This window comes from Macrosteles quadrilineatus, unplaced genomic scaffold, assembly GCF_028750875.1.
Source record: "Macrosteles quadrilineatus isolate MER2022 unplaced genomic scaffold, UCM_ALF_1.0 Scaffold_9__3_contigs__length_116548681, whole genome shotgun sequence".
In the NCBI taxonomy this organism is placed as follows: domain Eukaryota; kingdom Metazoa; phylum Arthropoda; class Insecta; order Hemiptera; family Cicadellidae; genus Macrosteles; species Macrosteles quadrilineatus.
In genome coordinates, this window is record NW_026542602.1 from 11,221,248 (window position 1) to 11,241,831 (window position 20,584).

The 20,584-nt window shown below is 34.9% G+C and overlaps 2 protein-coding genes across 2 annotated transcripts in view; one reads left to right on the forward strand and one right to left on the reverse strand.

Moving 5' to 3' along the window:
• The first annotated feature begins 3,673 nt into the window (after positions 1 to 3,673).
• Positions 3,674 to 16,827, forward strand: LOC129002577 (T-complex protein 1 subunit gamma-like). The gene is made up of 12 exons (XM_054430495.1): positions 3,674 to 3,787; positions 3,870 to 3,931; positions 7,066 to 7,242; positions 7,778 to 7,932; positions 9,877 to 10,063; positions 10,671 to 10,820; positions 11,042 to 11,200; positions 12,041 to 12,184; positions 13,429 to 13,626; positions 14,035 to 14,191; positions 15,638 to 15,750; positions 16,414 to 16,827. The coding sequence occupies exons 1-12, from the start codon at positions 3,754 to 3,756 to the stop codon at positions 16,525 to 16,527; spliced, it is 1,650 nt and encodes a 549-aa protein (XP_054286470.1). The 5' UTR covers positions 3,674 to 3,753; the 3' UTR covers positions 16,528 to 16,827.
• A 351-nt stretch (positions 16,828 to 17,178) lies between these two features.
• Positions 17,179 to 20,584, reverse strand: part of LOC129004492 (A disintegrin and metalloproteinase with thrombospondin motifs 7-like) — a 44,403-nt gene continuing 40,997 nt past the window's right edge. The window contains exons 19-22 of the mRNA XM_054433098.1: positions 19,841 to 20,100; positions 18,867 to 18,929; positions 18,046 to 18,189; positions 17,179 to 17,478 (exon numbers count right to left, since the gene is read on the reverse strand). Of these exons, the coding sequence (XP_054289073.1) occupies positions 17,229 to 17,478; positions 18,046 to 18,189; positions 18,867 to 18,929; positions 19,841 to 20,100 (717 nt within the window). The 3' untranslated portion in view covers positions 17,179 to 17,228. The remainder of the gene's footprint in view (positions 17,479 to 18,045; positions 18,190 to 18,866; positions 18,930 to 19,840; positions 20,101 to 20,584) is intronic.

Genomic DNA, 20,584 nt, shown 5'->3' on the forward strand with positions numbered 1-20,584 from the left:
AATAATATGAAAGCTTGGTTACTGGGCTATGAAAATATTTTTTTCCTACAGTCACCCGACAAAGTTGGCTTCCCTGTACTGTTTATAGTACAGAAAGCTGCTAATTGCTGCATATTTATACTTTGCCGTACGGTTTATACTTTGCCGCACGGTTTATACTTTGCCGCACATCAGGATTCCAACCAAACAACACAAAACAGCGTGGTTTTATTATGCACGTAATCCGTGTACGCTTGGAAATAGGTTGGCAACACTTAAAGATAATAATACTATGAACAGCTGATTGACTATTATAACTACGATTTAACCTGTCATTTCGTGTTTATAGTTTTGGTATTTCTGAACTTTCTGGACTTTTCTTTTAAACGTTTTTAAAACATTCCTACGGTCTTACTAAACAAGAAAATACCTTTAAAGCATTTTTTTTTAGGCGCGGAAACCACTTCAAATTACAAAAACATACGGAACTATATTCTCAAAAGACGGAGCACATTTCTTGCCGAGGAAAAATAGCGGAGTGATACGGACCACGGGTACTACTTTCTCCAGGGCACCATTTGTGTAATTGTGTTGCTAGCTGAACCTAAAAACGTGTTGTATAGTGTTTGAAAGACTAATTATTTATGTTTTATAGTGACTGTAGGAAAAATATAATGTGTAACACGAGTGGAAAAGGCCTTTGCTGCACTCGAGATCATTCCGCACTCGCCTGCGGCTCGTGCGTAAACATTGCTCTCGTGTGCAGCAAAGTGCCACTTTCACCACTAGTTACACAAATAACTATTTCAGCATTTATTTCTGGTTCAATGATGTAATTATTCACAGAAGTGTTTATAAAATTTAGATTAAAATATTTTTAATTTTCTTTAGGTGTCATTCATCCAATAGATCTTGAGAAAGCCTTCGACTACAAAAATATTTACTCCAATTTAAATATACAAAAATAGATTTTCAATTAAAATATTGTTTTGGTTTTCAATTCTATACGTTTTATTTTCAATCTTTTTAATGTGTTTGTGTTCATACATTTAAATTTCAACAAATAATATGCAAATCAATGAGCTGGTGGCTGGTGTCCCCTGTCTGCCATGTTATGGGACGTCTGGTGGCACAATTTTTATTTCAGCTGCAGTTATTTTAATAAGAACAAAATGAGAGCATCCTATTGGCTGAGGGAACACCATTAGCGCAATGAAACGGGTTGAAGCCATCGGCCTCGGTGGTCTAGTGGATAGCGTGCCGGACTAATAAACTTGTGGTACTGAGTTCGAAACCCATTGGGTGCACAAACTTTTTGTCTAAGATTTTTGCATTATCAGCAAGTTTGGTTAGTTTTGTTAGGTTATAGCAGTTAAATTTTATAATTAAAACCTTATAAAATTGAATTTGAGCTATTTATAGTTTTATTTTATGAACAGAACTATTTTTCCATTAGTAAACCTTCATTCGATTTTTTCATTATCAGCAAGTTTGGTTAGTTTGGTTAGGTTATGACAGTTAAATTTTAAAAAATTAAAAAATATAAAATTTAATTTGAGGCGTTTATAGTTTTATTTTATGAACAGAACTATTTTTTCTTTTAGTAAACCATTATTCAATTTTTTCATTATCAGCAAGTTAGGTTAGTTAGGTTAGATTATGACAGTTTAATTAAAAAATTAATTATATATTTTTTTTAGTTTTAGGCCTATAATATATTTTTTTTTAATTTCTAATTTTTAACTCTTATTTTGTCCGTATTAAAAAACTGCAGCTGAAATAAAAATCGTGCCGTCTGGTGCTAGACCACTTGCAACGTTGCCAATTCTACCAGACCGTGGCCTTCAATGTAGCAACATCGCAAGTAGTGTTGTAACAGCTGTTTTGTTTGGATGCAACCATGGTGGAGGGGGATGCAACAGTTATAATAGAGATCGATGGATGCAACCAATGGCATTTGTGTATTTTTAAGAATACAAAAGCTAGGTTACTGGGCTAAGAAAATATTGACTCTACTTTAAATGTACAACAATGGATTTTCAATTTAAATACTGTTTTGGTTTTCAATTCTATGTGTTTTATTAACAAATTTGTGTTCTTAAATGCAAATTTAAATGAATGATAGATTAACGAGCTGGTGTCACATGTCTGCAATGTTATCATGGGATGTCTGGCACTAGACAACACTACTTGCAACGTTGCCAATTCTACCAGGCCGCGGTCTGGAGTTAAAGGTGGCCGTTTAGTAGAAGAGTCATCACCTTACGGGACATTTTTATAAAAAGCAAACAAGTGCAAAAGGTTCTAGGAGTAGGGAAAATCCATCCTTCTTTGTTTGGTACAGTAGTGTATAACGCTACATTCTTTATTTATTTGTGAAGATTTAAAACGACACAGATTTTTTTCACGCAGATGGCTGTCTTTAAACCACGGGCCCCTTTAACTCCAGACCGTGGCCTGGTAGAATTGGCAACGTCGCAAGTAGGGTTGTTTAGTGTCAGACGTCCAATAACCAGACAGGTGACTTCAGCTCATTGATCACACTTCATTGATTTAAATTTATGAACATAAATTTATTAAAATATTGAAAATAAACAATACAGACTTTAAAAACTAAAACAGGATGAATTGAAAATCCATATCTGTAGCCTACATTTTAAGCAGGATCAATATTTTCATAATCCAGTAACCAAGCTTTCGTAATTACACAAATACCATTAGCTGCTTCCAAACAAAACAGCTGTTACAACCCTACTTGCAACGTTGCTACTTCGAAGGCTGCGGCCTGGGATTAAAGCTCACTGACTTTAAATACCGTAAAGGAGTTAGAACTCTCATTTATAAATTGCAATTTATTGTAAAGTCTAAAGCCTGTTAATATTACACAAGTTGGGCCGACAGACGTCGTCCTGTCCTAATGTGGTTTTATGTCAAATGCTCGTTCATTTTCAAGATGAGCTTGGTCGCATCGCGCTATCACGTCCTGGTTGAAGTTAGCTTGCTTCGCTTACTCACCTTTATGTTGGAGCTCGTTCGCTACGCTATCTCGCCTCCAGGTTGAAGTTCGTTCGCTACGCTCACTCACCTTTTGGTTGCAAGTTAGCTGTTGCATAAATATATACAAATAATTGTGCTGCACCCTGTTGGTAAACATATTCACTTTTTAATACTATTGAACATCACAGAATCAAATTGTTTAGTTGAACCAGCTGTTAAGATTCTTTAATTCCATTTAAATATAAGTACTCATAAGGTTAACATGGGAAACTCCAGAACCACTGGGGCGGAGCCCTTTTGTTTTGACGGATCTGTACCAAACTATACACAAACCATCCTTGAATAATGCTTAATGATGCCTGAAAGTTTCATTTTTCAATCTGTCGAGCGGTTTCGGAGTCCATAACGTTCAAATATATACAAACTTCCTCTTTTATAAATATAGATGTATAAGTGCAAATACAATTATTATCAGTCCAAAGCTAAAATATTTATTTTGCCACGATCCTATTTAACTTAAAATCATAAATATACAACCATCATGTAATCAACCTATATGTATATCAATAACTATATAACTATATCTATATCAATATATAATCAATTGTCTAAACCCGTGTTTAAATGTAAAGCTAGAATTTTTCGATGGGCTCTCCCTCTTTAGCGAGCTGCCTACTTTTTTGTCTCGCCCCCTTCTGCTCAACTCTCTAACCAAAGTTTCTCTTGTCTCGTGCTTTCTGTAATCCATAGAATTGTCAATTGGTTAAACTTGCAAAAATGTTCGGCGGTTCAGCTCCAATTTTGGTTTTAAGTAAGTATTATAATAAAGTAAAGTTATCTTAACCATTTTTACCATCTATTATACGTTATTTATTATTTCACTTTTGTTACAGGTCAAAATACAAAAAGAGAATCTGGTAGAAAGGTTCAGGTGGAGAACATTGCTGCCGGAAAAGTAAGTTTTAGGTTTACTAATGTATTGGCTTTATTTTCATACAGATAAATCTTCTGAAAACTAGCTTACATTATACCCCAACTTTTGGGAATGGTTCTGGGCCTATGTTTAATTAATTCACTTAAGGAACTTAGTTAGTCCTAGCCTATTTACTCACTAAGTTAACTTTTGTTAATACAAAAACCTATAACTTATATTAACATTTAAATAAGTCTAACCTAAATTAAGATCTATTACATCTAAAGCCGCGTTTACACCAGTTAGGAGCACATGTTTAACTTACAACTAGGCCTAAGTTAAACTTAATGGGTTCCTAAAAACTAAGAAACACTAGGCTAAGTACTTTTTGAACAAAAACATTTTGATTTTTGAAACAGTTTACAATGTTTACAACAGAAATGTTGTTTCCCACCAGAAGTCGGTAAAGCTGCGTTTACACCAGATTGGGAACAAAATGTTAGGAACTTTTTGTTGGTAAAATACCTAACACTTGTTCCTAGGCTAAGATAAAATCAAAAGTTTACATCAGATATTAGCACACTTTTACTTTGATTTTGTCGGAAACAATTTGATCACCATTTGAGATAACACGAGGTCAGTCCCTCTCGAGATAGTCACGTGCCCGAGATAGTCACGTGGTGGTGGGAAGGCGTGGGGGATGATGGGGAAGTGTTGTAAATTAGCGTAGATAAGTAAATTACTTAATAAGTTATTGTTTGCTTTTAAAACGTTAGTTTCTTTAACTTAAGTACGGTAGTATTAAACATCAATAAAAACATAAATAGACCATTAACCCTCCAAGTGTCTCTAGTTTTGGTCTGGTTTTGGTCACAATGTAAAATCACTAATAAAATATAAAAACTCAGGAACATTAAAAAACCATTGTATTTAGCTCAGCATCATAAAAACAATACAAAACAAAAATAGTAGGCCTAAACACACTTATTTTAAAGTCAGCTGATAAATAAAATTTACAAAGCGTAATCCAAGACATTACAGTTTTATATATCATTTTTTTTTGGAAAATTATGGGCTTAAATGTAACATATAAAACATTACAAAAAAAAATGTTCAACAATTTTTGTGGGGTTAACATTTTTCAAAAATTATAAAATAAATGAAAAAAATTTATGTTTGCGCTCAATAAATTGTTATAATTTATAGGTCTACAAATATTTTAAAATAGCCACTTTGTTCAGAATTTTATGAGGATTCCAAAAATATAATAATATAAGGAAGTAGGTTTGCAAATAAATAAGTTATGGGCAAAAAACAGATTTCGGTACATAGCGTTTAGCTAAGAATGCATAGCCTAACCATAGCTAGGAATCTGGCTGATAATTTACATCAATATCACTACCACCTACTTCTTCAGGATCATCAACCAGCCCTTCAAAATCACTTAAATCTTATATTGCACGACGTATATCACTACTTTTGATTTTCAACACTAAAACAATGATAAACGTAATAAAACTCATCAGTCATCGGTGCGAGGTTAACCAAGCTGTTTACAAATACGCACCTCAGCTTTCTGCTACAATATTTTTTTAACTAAAATGAAAAGCGTATAGAAACATACATCAGGAGAAAGCTCTGAACCTGCTGAAAAAACGATACCTATCTTGATCCAGTTCAATCCGATTCAGTCAGTCCCAGAGCCGTCGCCGTAAACAGTGTTTGTGAGTCACAAAAGCGACACATAACACTACAGCGGATGTGTTATGAGTCGCTTTTACGACACATAACACTCGGAGGGTTAAGTTACCGGTACTCAATTTGATTTTTACACATACCTAGGCTAATAAACACTAATAAAACGTAATTAAATAAGTGTTTTATAAACATAACTCAATTTGATGTAAATTGAGAAACATTATTTAACCCTCCGAGTGTCCATAGTTTAGGCCTTAATGTCCGCCTATTTTTGGCGCATTTGCAAGGTTTTATTAAAACGGATCTGAAAAGCTTAAAACAATGTTAATTCTACTGTTCTATATACCATTTTGTTTGGAAAATCATGGGCTTCAATATCATACATAAAACCTAAGGAATATTTGTTTCAAAAAAAAAATTTTAGGTAAAAATAAAAATTATTTTGGAAAAATTGAAAAAAAAAATAAGTTCGCGCTCAATGAAATTGTATAAATTATAGGCCTATAAATATTTGAAAATAGCCACTTTGTTCTAAATTTTATGAGGATTACAAATATATAATAATATAAGGAAGTAGATTTGCAAATAAATAAGTTATGGGCAAAAAACAGATTTCAGTACATAGCGTTTAGCTAAGAATGCATAGCCTAACCATAGCTAGGAATCTGGCTGATAATTTACATCAATATCACTACCTACTTCTTCAGGATCATCAACCAGCCCTTCAAAATCACTTAAATCTTCTTATAATGCACCACGTATATCACTACTTTTAATTTTTAACACTAAAACAATGATAAACATAATAAAACACATTCCAGTCATCGGTCCGAGGTTAACTAACCTGTTTACAAATACGCACGTCAGCTGTCTGCTACAATTACGATCGGCTCGGAGAACATAAAGCGCTTAGAGACAGACCTCTGGAGAAAGCTTAGAATATAATGAAAAGAACGATACCAAACTCGATCCAGTTCAATCCGATTTTGTCAGTCATAGAGCCTTCGCCATAAACAGTGTTCGTGAGTTGCTGCAACAACACATGACACTACACAAAGTGTGTTACGCGTCGCTGCAGCGACGCATGACACTCAGAGGGTTAAAGCGATATGGGTATCGTACTATATAATAATTGCCTTTATCGACATTTAATCTATCATGTAACCAGCTAACTTGTAACATTGCAGATTCTCTGCAGAACTGTACCCGTAGTACCGGTACTGGGTAAATATACAAGCTAAGAAATGAGAGGCCTGTTTTCCCAACTAAAATTTACCTCCCCAAGCATTGTAAAGGGCAGTGTTCCAAACCAGTATGATAACTTTGGCTCTACTCTTTCACACTTGATAAGTTAAAGCATTAAACTTATTGGGCCTATTCATGAATGGTCAAGTCACATCTCACGAGACACAAATTAGACTGTCTATTCCACTTGAAGATTCAATGAAGGTTTGTTCACATTGTTTTTCACTTCCTAGGCTATCGCAGATGTGATTCGAACATGTTTGGGGCCACAAGCAATGTTAAAGATGTTAATGGACCCAATGGGAGGAATCGTAATGACCAACGATGGAAATGCTATCCTGAGAGAGATCACAGTACAACATCCTGCTGGGAAGTCCATGATTGAGATTGCAAGGACTCAAGATGAAGAGGTTGGTATTCATTGCCTAATATTTAATAGTAATAGTACGGTACTATACTTTTCCCATTTTGTTACATTTATTATTGACCCTTCCTGTGGACATTTTTGCATCAATGGATAGGCTAGTTAATGAATGTGCTGAAAAATATCTATTTTAAGCTAATTTGTTTTTTTTTATAGCTCTATAGGGTGTTCATAAAATACAACAAAGAAAATGTTAATGTACTGTACTCCGTCTTTTTCTAACTGGTTTAGGCTAGTTACTTTTCTGTAGTGCTCCAGACTATTGGTTAAACCCATGGTAATAGCTTCCTCCTTATCATTGGGGAAATTCACTACTACATCACAACACCTTATAAGATTTAAAACAAAACTAACACTACGGTAGGCTACAATGTTTGTTTTGTAGGCCTACAATCTTTATTGTCTTGTCACTGACTGTGATGGAAAACTCTGATAAAATCAATTTATTGTACGAACCCCTCGGATGGGGATTTTAGCTTGTCCCTAAAATATCCTCTGTTATCAACACACTGTTTCTTTAGGTTGGAGATGGAACAACATCAGTCATTGTTCTAGCCGGTGAGATGTTAGGAGTGGCTGAACAGTTTTTGGAGCAGAATATGCATCCAACAGTGATCATAAAGGCCTACAGACAGGCATTGGAGGATATGGTGGAGATCTTGAAGGATAAAGTCAGGTAAGGTATACTCAGGTCAGGTTAGAAATATCCAACTGCATCTGATGGTCCAAGTCTAGTTTATTTTAACTGTCTGCTTTTTTATTGACTGCGGGGATTTAAGATGGCTATAGGCTAGGCCTATAACTTCTTGGATTAACTAATCGCTTGAAACTAGAATTTCTTGCTTAAAATGTCCAAGAGTTTGGGTTTGTGAACCATTTTTGTTTTGGCAAGTACAGTACCGGTAACTTAGTTTTAAAAAAAATCTTAGTTTTCATGTTTTTATTTTAAACTAAATTACCGTAGGCCTACTGTTCTTGCGAAAACAAAATTAGTTTACAACCCCAAACTCTTGGAAATTTTAAGCAAGAAATTCCAGTTTTAATCCATCTAATCCATGTTGACTACTACGTATCATTACTACCTCACATACGACCAGGGGCCCGTTTCATAATAAACTATAAGTTACAAGCTGTCACTTGTAATTTGTCATTTCCATTAGATTTGCATTTGGCAATCAGCTGATTTACTAATAATATTAGTTTGTAGTTTATTATGAAATAGTCCCCAGCTCGTTATCATGACTACAACCCTTTTATGACTTAAAGGATAGATTTAAATTTTTCAAAGATGCCGTCAATGAGTCATTTGAGGCGTTCACTCCAAGGCACGGATTTCCCGACAACAGAGTCCATTACAGTACATATTCCAAATTTAAAAAAAGTGTTAGTTGCACTAAGATTTTTGGCTGATGGCACTTTTCATCGAGAAACTGGTGATTTATTAGATGTAAGTAAAGCTTGGATGGTAGCTATTTGTTTGGTAATGAAAGCAGAATACATAAAATTTCTAAGTTGAAGCTATGCCACAATTATAAAAACAACGTTTTTCCTAAATACGGACGTGTTGTAATACCAATGAAAGTGATTTAAAATATCGCAACAACACAAAATGTAAATAAAAACCCATAGCTGTTTAGATAAATAATATTAGGAGTGAACTACAGAATATTATTGTTTTTAACATTTTTCAGTAGATTATTAAAGGGTGTAAGGATAACGGAAAGAATATTCTTAAATTACAACCACAATTTTCCCTGATTAAAGCATAGCACATGTACATGCGATTTTTTTTATCTAAATAGTCAGTACCGGTAGCTCAAAATACATTTTAGTTTCAATTCTTATATATCTTCCAATTTTACCATTAAAATAGGTTTAGTCAAAATTAGCCTATAAAAAAACCATCCTAAATTATTGGGCATTTATGAAAAATAAGCATTCATCTGATTATAAATACCTGGTTATTTTATATCACGCATATCTAAATTGAATTACAATGATGCACACGGATAAATCTATTTCGTTACAGACTTCAACTATCTGAATTCATACAAATGTGGCTTGTTGTTTTTATAAATCAATAAAAGTTGATGGATTACTATAGGCGAGCTTTGAGACAATAAAATACATGAATAATAAACGTTTTGGTTCCTAACTTTTTTACGATGACCCTATTGTATGGAAGTGCGTAAGTCAGGAGCAGTGGCTTAACATGTGTTTCCTGACTGTTGTTACCAACGACTCCTTCCCTGCCATTAGGCTCTTTTTTGATTTTGTCTCGACCAATAATAAGCCCGGCTTTTACATCATTAGGCCTACGCTCTGTCTCTGTCGTCGTCGCTTATATAGTCCGGGACCAACGTCTGGTCGCGGACTATTAAGTCCCGAGCTCTCGAACCGCTCCTTAGACAAAGCAAAAAAAATAAATAGTTTGACTACTACTGTGGCCACAGGTAACTTATGCACTGCTCGGTTGACTTTTCCAGACAAAATTATACACACGGTACTTAATTGTATACTTACTTAGTTGTACGGTAAAATTAAAAAACCGTTGTTGATAATCTGTTAATTTACGATTCTTTTTCATATCACAAATGCAGTTAATGATTATGTTTCATAGTGTGCCATTGGATGTGAACAACAAGGAGAAGCTGGCAGAAGTAGTCAAGTCATGTGTCGGCACCAAGTTTATCGGACGCTGGGCAGATATGGCATGTAAAATTGCATTAGACGCTGTCAAAACTGTCATGTTGGAGGAGAATGGTCGACGTGAGATTGACATCAAGCGATACGCTCGAGTTGAAAAAGTAAAGCAAAACTGAAATGGTGTTCTTGTTTGAATTAATTACAGTTAGTAGTGAGTTAAGTTTAAGCTGTGGAAAAGTAGGCTAAAACTTTAGAGTACCGGTAGGCCTATTCAGATTTATTATAACTACAAAAGTTATTTAGAATTGAACTCAAAGTAAAATAAAAGCATTTAAACACTAATGGATATATAAAATGCTGCTTAATAAAAATGTATGCATAGGCTATAGCCTAATAGTAAAAATGTAGATGCTTCTACATAAGACTAGGCTACTCCGTTATAGTATACATGTATAGGCCTTTATTACTGTATAGTAGGTAAGTTTTCATTTGGACTTAATTTTAAAATATCTATGTTAATACCAAGCAACAGATGCCACATTAGCTTTTTTGTTACATATGTTGCGAAGGCAGTTTTTATAAATATTGTACTGCATTTGGCTACTGCACATTTTTCACACATCATTCTATGAGACAATCTTGTTTTTACCATATTTTTCATAGAGCTTTTACTTGCCATAAAAGACTGTTATTGTTTACCTACTCTCACTAACCAAGTAGATCCACAGAATTGCAGTAATTACAAGCATATCTATTTTTTTTTCATAGATCCCTGGTGGAAGCATAGAGGAGTCAGAAGTCCTCAATGGTGTCATGATCAACAAAGATGTCACCCACCCGAAGATGCGACGGCACATAAAAAATCCTCGGATCCTTTTATTAGACTGTACCTTGGAGTACAAAAAGGGCGAAAGCCAGGTAAATTTAGAGCAAATTTAAATATTATAAATAGTTCAATTGGAATGTTGAAGTTCAAAAATTACTTTACAGCTATTGTTTTAAAGGACATTGGTTCTAGTTGCATTCCTTAATACTTATGAGAATTACTCATGATTTTTACCTGATTGGCCTGGTGGACACACTGATTATGTATTTTAAATGTGTACCAAACATTTAGCAATTTCATTCTCTTTTTGCAGACAAACATTGAAATAATGAATGAGTCAGATTTCACTAGGATACTACAGCTTGAGGAGGAATACATTGAGAAAGTCTGCTCAGATATAATCGCTCTGAAACCTGATGTTGTATTCACAGAAAAGGGAGTCTCCGATCTGGCTCAACATTACTTGGTCAAGGTAGATATAGAAACTGTTGTAATTCCTCAGATATGTCCCTTTATTAAAACATAGCTTGAAAAATACTGGGACCTAAAATGTATCCTTATCATGAGGTGGAAATTAGTATTCTTTAAAATAATAACCAAGCAAGTAGGCTAAAACGTGTCTGTCTAAAAACCATTTAGGCCTACTAAAGCAATTATTATCAAGTTTAGAAATTTTGAAAAATGTATGAAAAACAGGTTAAATTTGTATTTTTCTAGTCTTATGATTAGCATTTCAGGCTTGAATAATTCAGGGATGAATTTTTAAGTTTTTTAAACACTATTTTGAAGATAATGGTTTGCACCTCATTTCTTTAAAATCATTTGGTTTATGGACAGTAGACATTTTAGAATGTATGGCTTTTAAGCAAACAATCTTACATCAGACTAAGGACACACACTTTAAAAACCAAATCCACTCCTGTAAACGTTTGTGAATTTGTATATCAGTTACTTTTTTTCCTAAATTGTTAACAGTGTTATAAATTTTCCTTTTAATAACATTACAAGAGATCCTGTTGAATTTGTTTTGTCCCCTGGGGACCTAGTGTAAACTCTCTTTCCTCTACACTTGACAAAGTCCCCCAGTGGACTAAATATTCTATGTATTATGTGTCTTGTGATTTCTATGGTCTAACCTATAATTCTTCTAAAGTGAACTTGCTATCTTCTTTATTCTACAATTCAAAATCCTGGCCTATACCCTTTCCTTTAACAAAACTTTTAACACCAATCAATAAGGATATTATTTCTCATTCTTAGAAGTCATAGAGTACTGAAAATGCTAATTTAATTTGTTTTACGACTGTTGTAGGCAAACATCTCGGCAGTTCGTAGAGTCCGTAAGTCAGACAACAACAGGTTGGCGCGAGCGTGTGGTGCGACAATCGTCAACCGAACTGAGGAGCTCAGGGAGGAAGATGTCGGCACCAAAGCTGGATTGTTTGAAATCAAAAAGGTATTCAATATCAGTTTACCTACCAGCACACTTTGTTTGAATTCAAACTTATTGAAAAGTAAAATATTAGTCATTTCTTATTTGATATTCAATTAACAAAAACATATTTCATGAATTATATTTATAATTGTTAACTGTAGGTCATAGGTTTCACATGCATTTCTCATAGCCTAGTGAATATTTCTTATTTCTTAGAGGATCCTCCTTTTAGCGAATTTCCCATATAGGGAATAAGCTATTACCGTAGTACTCATGGTAAGACCTTGACGCGGGACCGATTTTTTTTTCGTTTTGAGGTCCCTAGAGGCCAAAAACACCATCCGTTCAAATTCATATACATATATATATATATATATATATATATATATATGTGTCCGTCAGCACGATAACTCGAGCAAAAATGATCCGATTTTAAAAAAAATTTGGTAAAAACGTGTAAACCTACGTTTATTCGAACGAGTTCGCAATCCAGCATGATCAGACCATGGGAACGGGGGTTTACGGGGGGTTTTATGGGGTAAAAATATGTTTTTCCCATTTTTGACCCAAAAAACATAAAATTTAGCAATTTCTTTCCAAACCATTTTGTAGAGCTTAAAAAAACAAATAATTTAGTATATTGAAGCGTTATTATGCGCCTAATGGTTACGGAGAAAATTCCAAAAAATTTTTAATTTAAAATTCCCATGTTATTTTTATGGAGAATAAGTAAACTGTTGTAGTTTGCTTGTTTGTGAACATATTTTGATCAAATTTGGAAAATGTTTTTATTTCTTACTAACTATTCACATTTTACAAAAAAAAACAGTTTTACCCTCCCTGATGCAGCAAACCTAAGTACTTGTTAAACTAATTCTATTTAAATCAAGAATGAATGTTATATTTTTAAGTAGACATTTCAGTGTAAATCCAATCAGTCAAATGGAAATTTGCTTAGTCTGCAGGTTTGCTGCGGCGGGGGTATTTGTCATTCTTTGAGGTGTAAGAAATTAGTCCTTAAATGACTAACTGTCCTTAATGACTGGCACTTGCTGTAACAATGGATACACACAATGGCTGGTGTTGTCCGGTTCTGTCTTCTTTTGTAAATCTTTTTCAATTATTTTAATAATACAAGTATGTAGTGTAGTACTTAACATTCATCAGAACTATAAGGAATAGTCCTGGAATCCAAGCTTCAGAAGATTTTTCCTGTTTGAGACATAATATGCAATAGTAACAAATAAAACAACATTTGTTTCCAGCTTGGTGACGAGTACTTCTGCTTCGTCACAGAGTGCCAGGACCCAAAGGCTTGCACCATCTTGTTGCGAGGCGCGAGTAAGGACATGCTCAACGAGACGGAGCGCAACCTGCAGGATGCACTCCACGTGGCACGCAACATCATGCTGGAGCCCAAACTGGTGCCCGGCGGCGGGGCTGTGGAGATGGCTGTGTCCAAGGTATCACTTGTCAGCCAAAAACTCAAATATGCTCGAGCTTGAGTGACATTTTATGATCATGTACTACAGGCAAGCAAAGCTAGCAAAACCTCAACCGATTGTTAAGCCTCTTAACATATTAATACTCAAGTACATGTGTTTTATTTCCAGTATTAAAAAATATATATGTATAACCTAATACCTACATTTGCTTTGACATTCTGCATTTGTTGTTAACAAAAATCTTTAACTATTGTATTGATAATTAGCGAATATATATTAAGTAAATACTGAAAATCTGAATTTTTATTAAAAACATTTGCCAGGTTATAATCTAAATTAAATATTAATTCTATTTTTCTCCTCATTTGTGTAAAGATTGTTGTAGACATATGGGCAATTATATATATATATATATACATATTACAGGCTCTGCTAGAGAAGGGCAAGACTGTGGAGGGAGTGGCGCAGTGGCCGTACCGCACTGTGGCGCATGCCTTGGAAGTGATACCTCGCACACTAGCACAGAACTGTGGCGCAAACACCATCCGCACGCTCACGGCCCTCCGTGCTAAACATGCCACTGGTAGGCTCACTGGATTAAATACCTTTTTGTCTCTGTTACCGGTGAATTCTATTCATAAATGCAAATGAACCCATAAACAAGCTTTAGTTAACAACTTACAAATTTAATATTGAGCAGCAAGTGAAATTAAAATATCTGTTATTCCTGTTCTTATTACAGTAAATCCTCGCTTAACTAAAAAAAAAGGTTATAGTGGCTATAACACTTAACATTTGAAACATTAATTTCAACATATCAACCAAGCTAATTTGTTGGCTTGAAATGTAAACACTTTTTGTGATTCCTGTGTAAAATGTGTTCTGTCCCCTTTTCACTATTTTGTCAATAAACCTTGATTTTCCATGTTCTCCACATCTACCAACACACCAACTCACAAGAACCATTAAGAGTCCTTGGAGCCTAGACGTTCTAGCTCGTAAAACAGTTAAAGAACTACAAAGAAAATTTCTAATCTCACAGAAAACTAGATATTTAAATTACAATCACTCTGGTATTCAAAAAAATATTTTGAGATGGTAAATAACTCTTCAGCGGCTGTTTGAAATTAACAAAATCAGCATTGCTCTTATGGCGGGCAAATCCAAGATGGCCGTTTGCTTTCATGGACTCCCTTGGAGAACAATTCAAAACTACAGGGTGGCCGACAAGTCCCTTTACACTAAAAGTAAATTCAATTAGTGTTGATTACATCCATAGAAATCTATTTAATCAGAAATTTTCTGTGGAGTACACCAAGTGAACAACATTTTTAGACCAAAACATCAGCATGCATACGTCCATTGTCTCGGCAAAGCTTCACTCGACTCCGAGTTCGTTGGCTCATTCGTTTCAGCATTTCTGGGGTGACTCGTGCAAAGGCCACCCTTACTCTCTACTGGGTGTCGCCGCGTCCTTGGGCTGTGGCAGTGGTTGGGAAGGGAGAGTAAGGCTTTATTCTCTTCCCCACTTCTTCACTTCTCTCACCACTCTTCTTACTCCTTACAAACGAATATTTGCTAATCAGTCGTGTTTGTTACATTTTAATACGTACTGCAATATTGTGTAAAGGGACTTTACAAAGAACACCCTGTACAAAGAACATTTCTAATCTCACAGTATACTAGATATTTAAATTAAACACTTTGGTGTTTGAAAAAATATTTTTGGACGATAAATATTCAGCGAGTTTGAAATCATCCAAGATGGCCGCTAGCCTCCAAGGAATCTTAAAGTGATGGAAAATATGCCCTAAAAATTGTCAGAATCAGACAATCACAATACATCAAATATGATAGGCCTAGTGTTGTGGATTTGCCCAGTGAATTAAGCTGTTAATTATGTCAACTGTGAAAAAAAAAACTAAAACAGTCCATGAATGATGCAGTGAAACTCGATTCTAATCCTTGACCCTACTTGTGTTACTGTGGTTCTTGTTACCTTGCTTATCCTTAACTGTTGTCTGGTCAGGTGGTACTACCTGGGGCATCAACGGAGAGACAGGAGCCATTGTTGACATGAAGGAACTGGGCATCTGGGAGCCCCTGTCTGTCAAGCTGCAGGTCTACAAAACTGCTGTTGAGGTCAGTGTTATGCAATTATAACAGTAAATATTTAGGCGTAATAACTTGATGAACCACTTTATTAAAAGAAAAAAAATCTTGAATTGTGGTTACAAAGGTTTGATTTGGAATAGAATAGTATTGTTATATTTTTATCCATCTTTTTTGGACGGTAACATACTAAATCTACCTTTATTGAGAATGTCCTTAAAAGGCAGTTGGCAAGGATTGGTATGAATGTTCAGGCCCGGTTTTAGGATGAATATCACCCTGTGCTGCCAACAGCTTTGGCACCCCCTGTTCCAGGAAAATGTTTGAAATGAAAGAAGCTAAAAACTACGTTTTTAAAAGCTGTTTTGAGGTTAAATACAGATTAATATTTGTGTTTTGTTTTTTTTGTAGCAGAGTACCTAATCTACAATGTAAAAATGTGTTTTTTGAAATTGGGTACCTCTAAAAACTTTGCGCTCTGGGCTATAGTCCAGTCAGCACATATACAAAGTGGGTCCGTGAATACTGAATAATTTAAACAAAATGTGTGCAGTGTAGTGTGTCTTAAAAACAATTGGATCTATCTAGATCTTGAGCATTTGCCCTTTATTTTGCAATTACAGTGCAAATGTACAAAGCATCAAAAACTTCAAAATTGAATTATTTTAAACATAACTTGTTTGTATTTCACAGACTGCCATTTTGCTGTTGAGAATCGATGACATTGTCTCGGGCTCAAAGAAGAAAGACAGAGACGGAGCTCCTCAACAATCCGCTCAGCCCACAGAAGAATCAATGAAAGAGTGAACATCAATTTTGCATCTCTGTTGGAACAATTTTGTAACTGATTATTTATGTTTCTTTTTTATACGATTAACAGAACGGTGCTTTATTAATTTTACCTCTTTCAAATTGCATTTAGTTAACATTAATGTTAAGTTGTTTCTGCCGGTCAGTTCCAGATCTCTTGTTCTTTGTTGCTATATAACCTTTTTTTACTTTAAGCACAATCTAATATTTCTAATGTGATGATGGTTGGAAGGCTGATCAAATTTTGTAACAGTGTATTGTACTAAAAGTATTAAAAACTACGCTGTAAGTGCCTAATAGGTGTTTTTATTACCTTTTATCATTTTTGTTGTTCTTTTTTTGAATTATTTAATGGTAAATAATACTACCAAGTGATGGAGTAGTAGGTTAAAAACCCGACAATCGCCAAAGTATTCTAGCTGAGGAAAAGCCTAACCTGGTAGTTGAGAACATACCTTTAGCCACAAATCCACCTATCTGGAAAAGGTGCTCTCTCATTTGGAAAACTCCCTTCACTAACAGTAATAGCTACATGAAACCTAATTAAAATTTACCGAGTCCAAATAAAAAAAAACATTACTTCATCACGACACAAACACTGATGCTACAATGCTTCGATTATTCCTCAAGGTAAAATTTGGGAAGAAGTTAAAATCACAATCCGAAACATGTATTTGTACAAAACTTTTACACATGGTCTATACAATTATTGTCTTGTTGGCGCAATGTCGGAAGCATTGTTTGACTGAGATGGGTTTAGTGCGTGGGTCACATTTCTGGGAAGGACATTGAATAGTCCTCTTCTTGAAGCCGATGCCGCAAGTGACGGAACATTGACTCCATGGAAGTACTTTCCACTTGTCTGGCTCGTAGCGTACCTTGGTGTTCTTGAACTGCATCACTTCAAACTTCTTTGGTCTGTCAATATTCACAAGGTTCTCAAACGGCCTGTGGAAATAGTAAATATAACCTGTTAATACCTTTAATTTTACATCAACATTTATGTTGAGCAGTGCAATTTCAGAGCCATTTTTATGTTTGTCAAAAGGAAAAGAACCAAATTCTGGTCTTGAAATTTTCTAACATTTACCTAACCTTTTGTTGAGTATCCAATCCATTAGCCCAATGACATATGGCTGAATTCAGTAATGATCCAGAATCAAACTATTTCAATGATTTGCAAGAGGGTAGCATTTATTTTATATTTTCATAACTGTTATACAGGTTTGGGATGGTGTTTGAATTTGGGTAATGGTAAAAACAAATAGGTTAACAAGATAAAAAATAAAGTAACTAACAAAATATTGTCAATGGCAAATTTTTGTTTGAATTGCAAGTGCTATCAATTTTTAATGTAAAATCAATAACTTTCACTTGACTTTTAACAGAGTGATATTGCTCTCCTCTTGGTTTGATGTTATTATTAGCAGTAGCAATGATGTGCTTATAATTACTGCTATGATCCAGCGGGTTGAATTATGGATCAAGAAAATCTATAAGTTTGTAGATCCTCACCCTATGGTAGCCAGCAGGGAGGGAGGAAGACAAGGGGGGATGTCTGGACAAGGCTCCTGGTCATGAGGTCGTAACTGTCCCGTACAGTCAGAGTCTGGCAGAGCTAATGGCTTCTCCCCACTGCCTGACACACAGATCACAGACCTACAACAGTTCAATAAAACTGAACCAACAGTTGCTTCATCCTGCACCAACAAGTTATAAACGTAGTGGTTCTATTTTAAATGGAGATGCATTTTTTTTTAATCATAACATTAGAAAATCCATAGAAGTCTTTTGATATAGTATATTGTTGCTGTGGCTGCTCTATGCTGAGTGCTGACGTTTGTTATGTGCTTTTTGTTGGTGGGATTTGCAATGAAAGCGCTAATTTTAATACTCCACTGCAGACAAAGTACAAGAAATAAGATGCGCTTGGCCCTACTGCTAGATAGTACTGAGTGTAGGACTTTACTAAGAAAGAATTCAGCGATAGCACTGCCCCAAGTGGCGCCATTGCGAAACGTTTGTTACTTTCTAGACTGCCCTTGTAAATACAGTATTTACATATATATATATATATATATATATATATATACAAGATTTAATGATGCCAAGGTTGTATTGATGCCTAAAGCATTTCTGACTTGATATCAGTATTGCAAAGCAGTGTATTTATAATTTCATGTTGGTTATTGGAAAAAAAAATTCATAAATTCATTCTCTAGATAGTCAACTTACAACACAATACACTATTGCAACCAACTAACTTAGTTATTTGTTTATTAAAGATAGCTGGGTTATAAAAGAATATCAAATCCAAAACACATGAAGCATGTTACCTGCGACGTAAAGCAAGCTCTCCACAAGTCACTGGACAAAGCTGCCAGGGACCAATCCACCATCTGTAAAGCATTGTCTGTTTACACATTGTATAACAACACAAGAACTCTATTACGATACCAGAAGTCCTAAAAGCCATCTATTTTCAGTCCAACAGTTTTGAATATTTATCGAGAGTAAGAACCCGATAATTCAAGAAAAATGTTATGATGGTAGTAAAATACTTTTGAGTCCAGAGCCAACTATATAAGATGAAATCCTTTCCGTACTGAAATCTTTTTATTAACATACGCAGATTAGATTTTAACAGCTAGTAGTAAGAACATTGACTAAGTCAAAGATAGAACAAATTTGAATATAACAGTGGTAGCAACGTTTCTAATGTCTAGCTACTACAATTATATTTGTTTCACCAACCTAAGAAGTATGGTTGATTGAATGAACAACCTCATCATCTAACCTTACTTCTGTCACATTTACTGAAGAGCGTAATAAGTTGAAATTACATTTTCAAGAATACCACACTTCAACTTAATGGACTTAATGGAGTCCAATAAAATTCAGAGGTTAAAATTGAGAAAGGACATTGAATATGAAGTTCATTATCAATTTAGATGGGGACACCACTAATGTGCGTATATTAACCCAAATGTGAGTGGAGAAAGAAGTGAGATGATCTGTGTAGCTTTGTTACTGACTCAAGATTAGCTGTTTCATTAGCCAGGATCCTTTATTTAAAGCCCTAAGATCAGGAACAGCTGGGTACAGTTTTGAATCATCAAAAACAATGACTTTTCTCAGGATAATCAGTCAACCTTTTGATTGTAATGTGAGCACTATAACCACTCAGCTACCCACCTCAACAAAGAAGAGTTTTCATTCCAGTTGAACTGTGATAGCTGTTCAACCTGGATCACATAAAATGCTGACAGCTATCATTATTTGTGTATATGTGATGTTTCAGACACAATACCTGGTGGGACAAGAGTGCAAGTTGCAGGTTTGCATTCTGTCCGAAGGTCTCAGGCCTGAAGCACATTTCTCTGCGGCCACGGACATATCCTTGCCTGTCTCCTTGCAGACAGCCTTAGACACTTGCTCTCCTCCGCCACAAGTTGCGGAACAAGTTGACCAATCAGACAACTCCCAACGGTACACATCCGTGTGTTCCTGCTGCTCATTGGGCATTGTAAACTCAAAATATAGACCTGGGTTCTGGTCCCTGAATATCACCTGGAAGGAATGATAAAGGGGTCAGGAGGAGTAATACAGCTCAAGTGCAAATAAATGTTTCAAACATTTTTTATTCAACATCGTTGGAAGAGGAATCCCTTCACTTTTTTTCATCATTGGCACAACAATCACAGTATACAAAATATTGATGACTGCCGTAAGTACCTAGAAGTTCAGCAAACATTCATCTAAGCCTAAAGGCAGCTGTTTTAAGTAATTGTTCATAACCAACTTTAGTAAACCAGATACTGACTTTTTTACCAGAACTGGTGTTTTTTACTAGACAATTTCTTTCTTCTCTACACTATCAGATAATATATTTTAGAGATCTAAAAAAATGAACAATATAGAGTTTTGTACCACTGAAAATTTGTAATTGTTTAAAACAATATTCTGATAATCCCATTGTTGACCTCCAGTATCTTACGTAATTTTTGTTTGCCAAATTTGTTATGGAAACAAAATTGCACATGAAATACTTTGC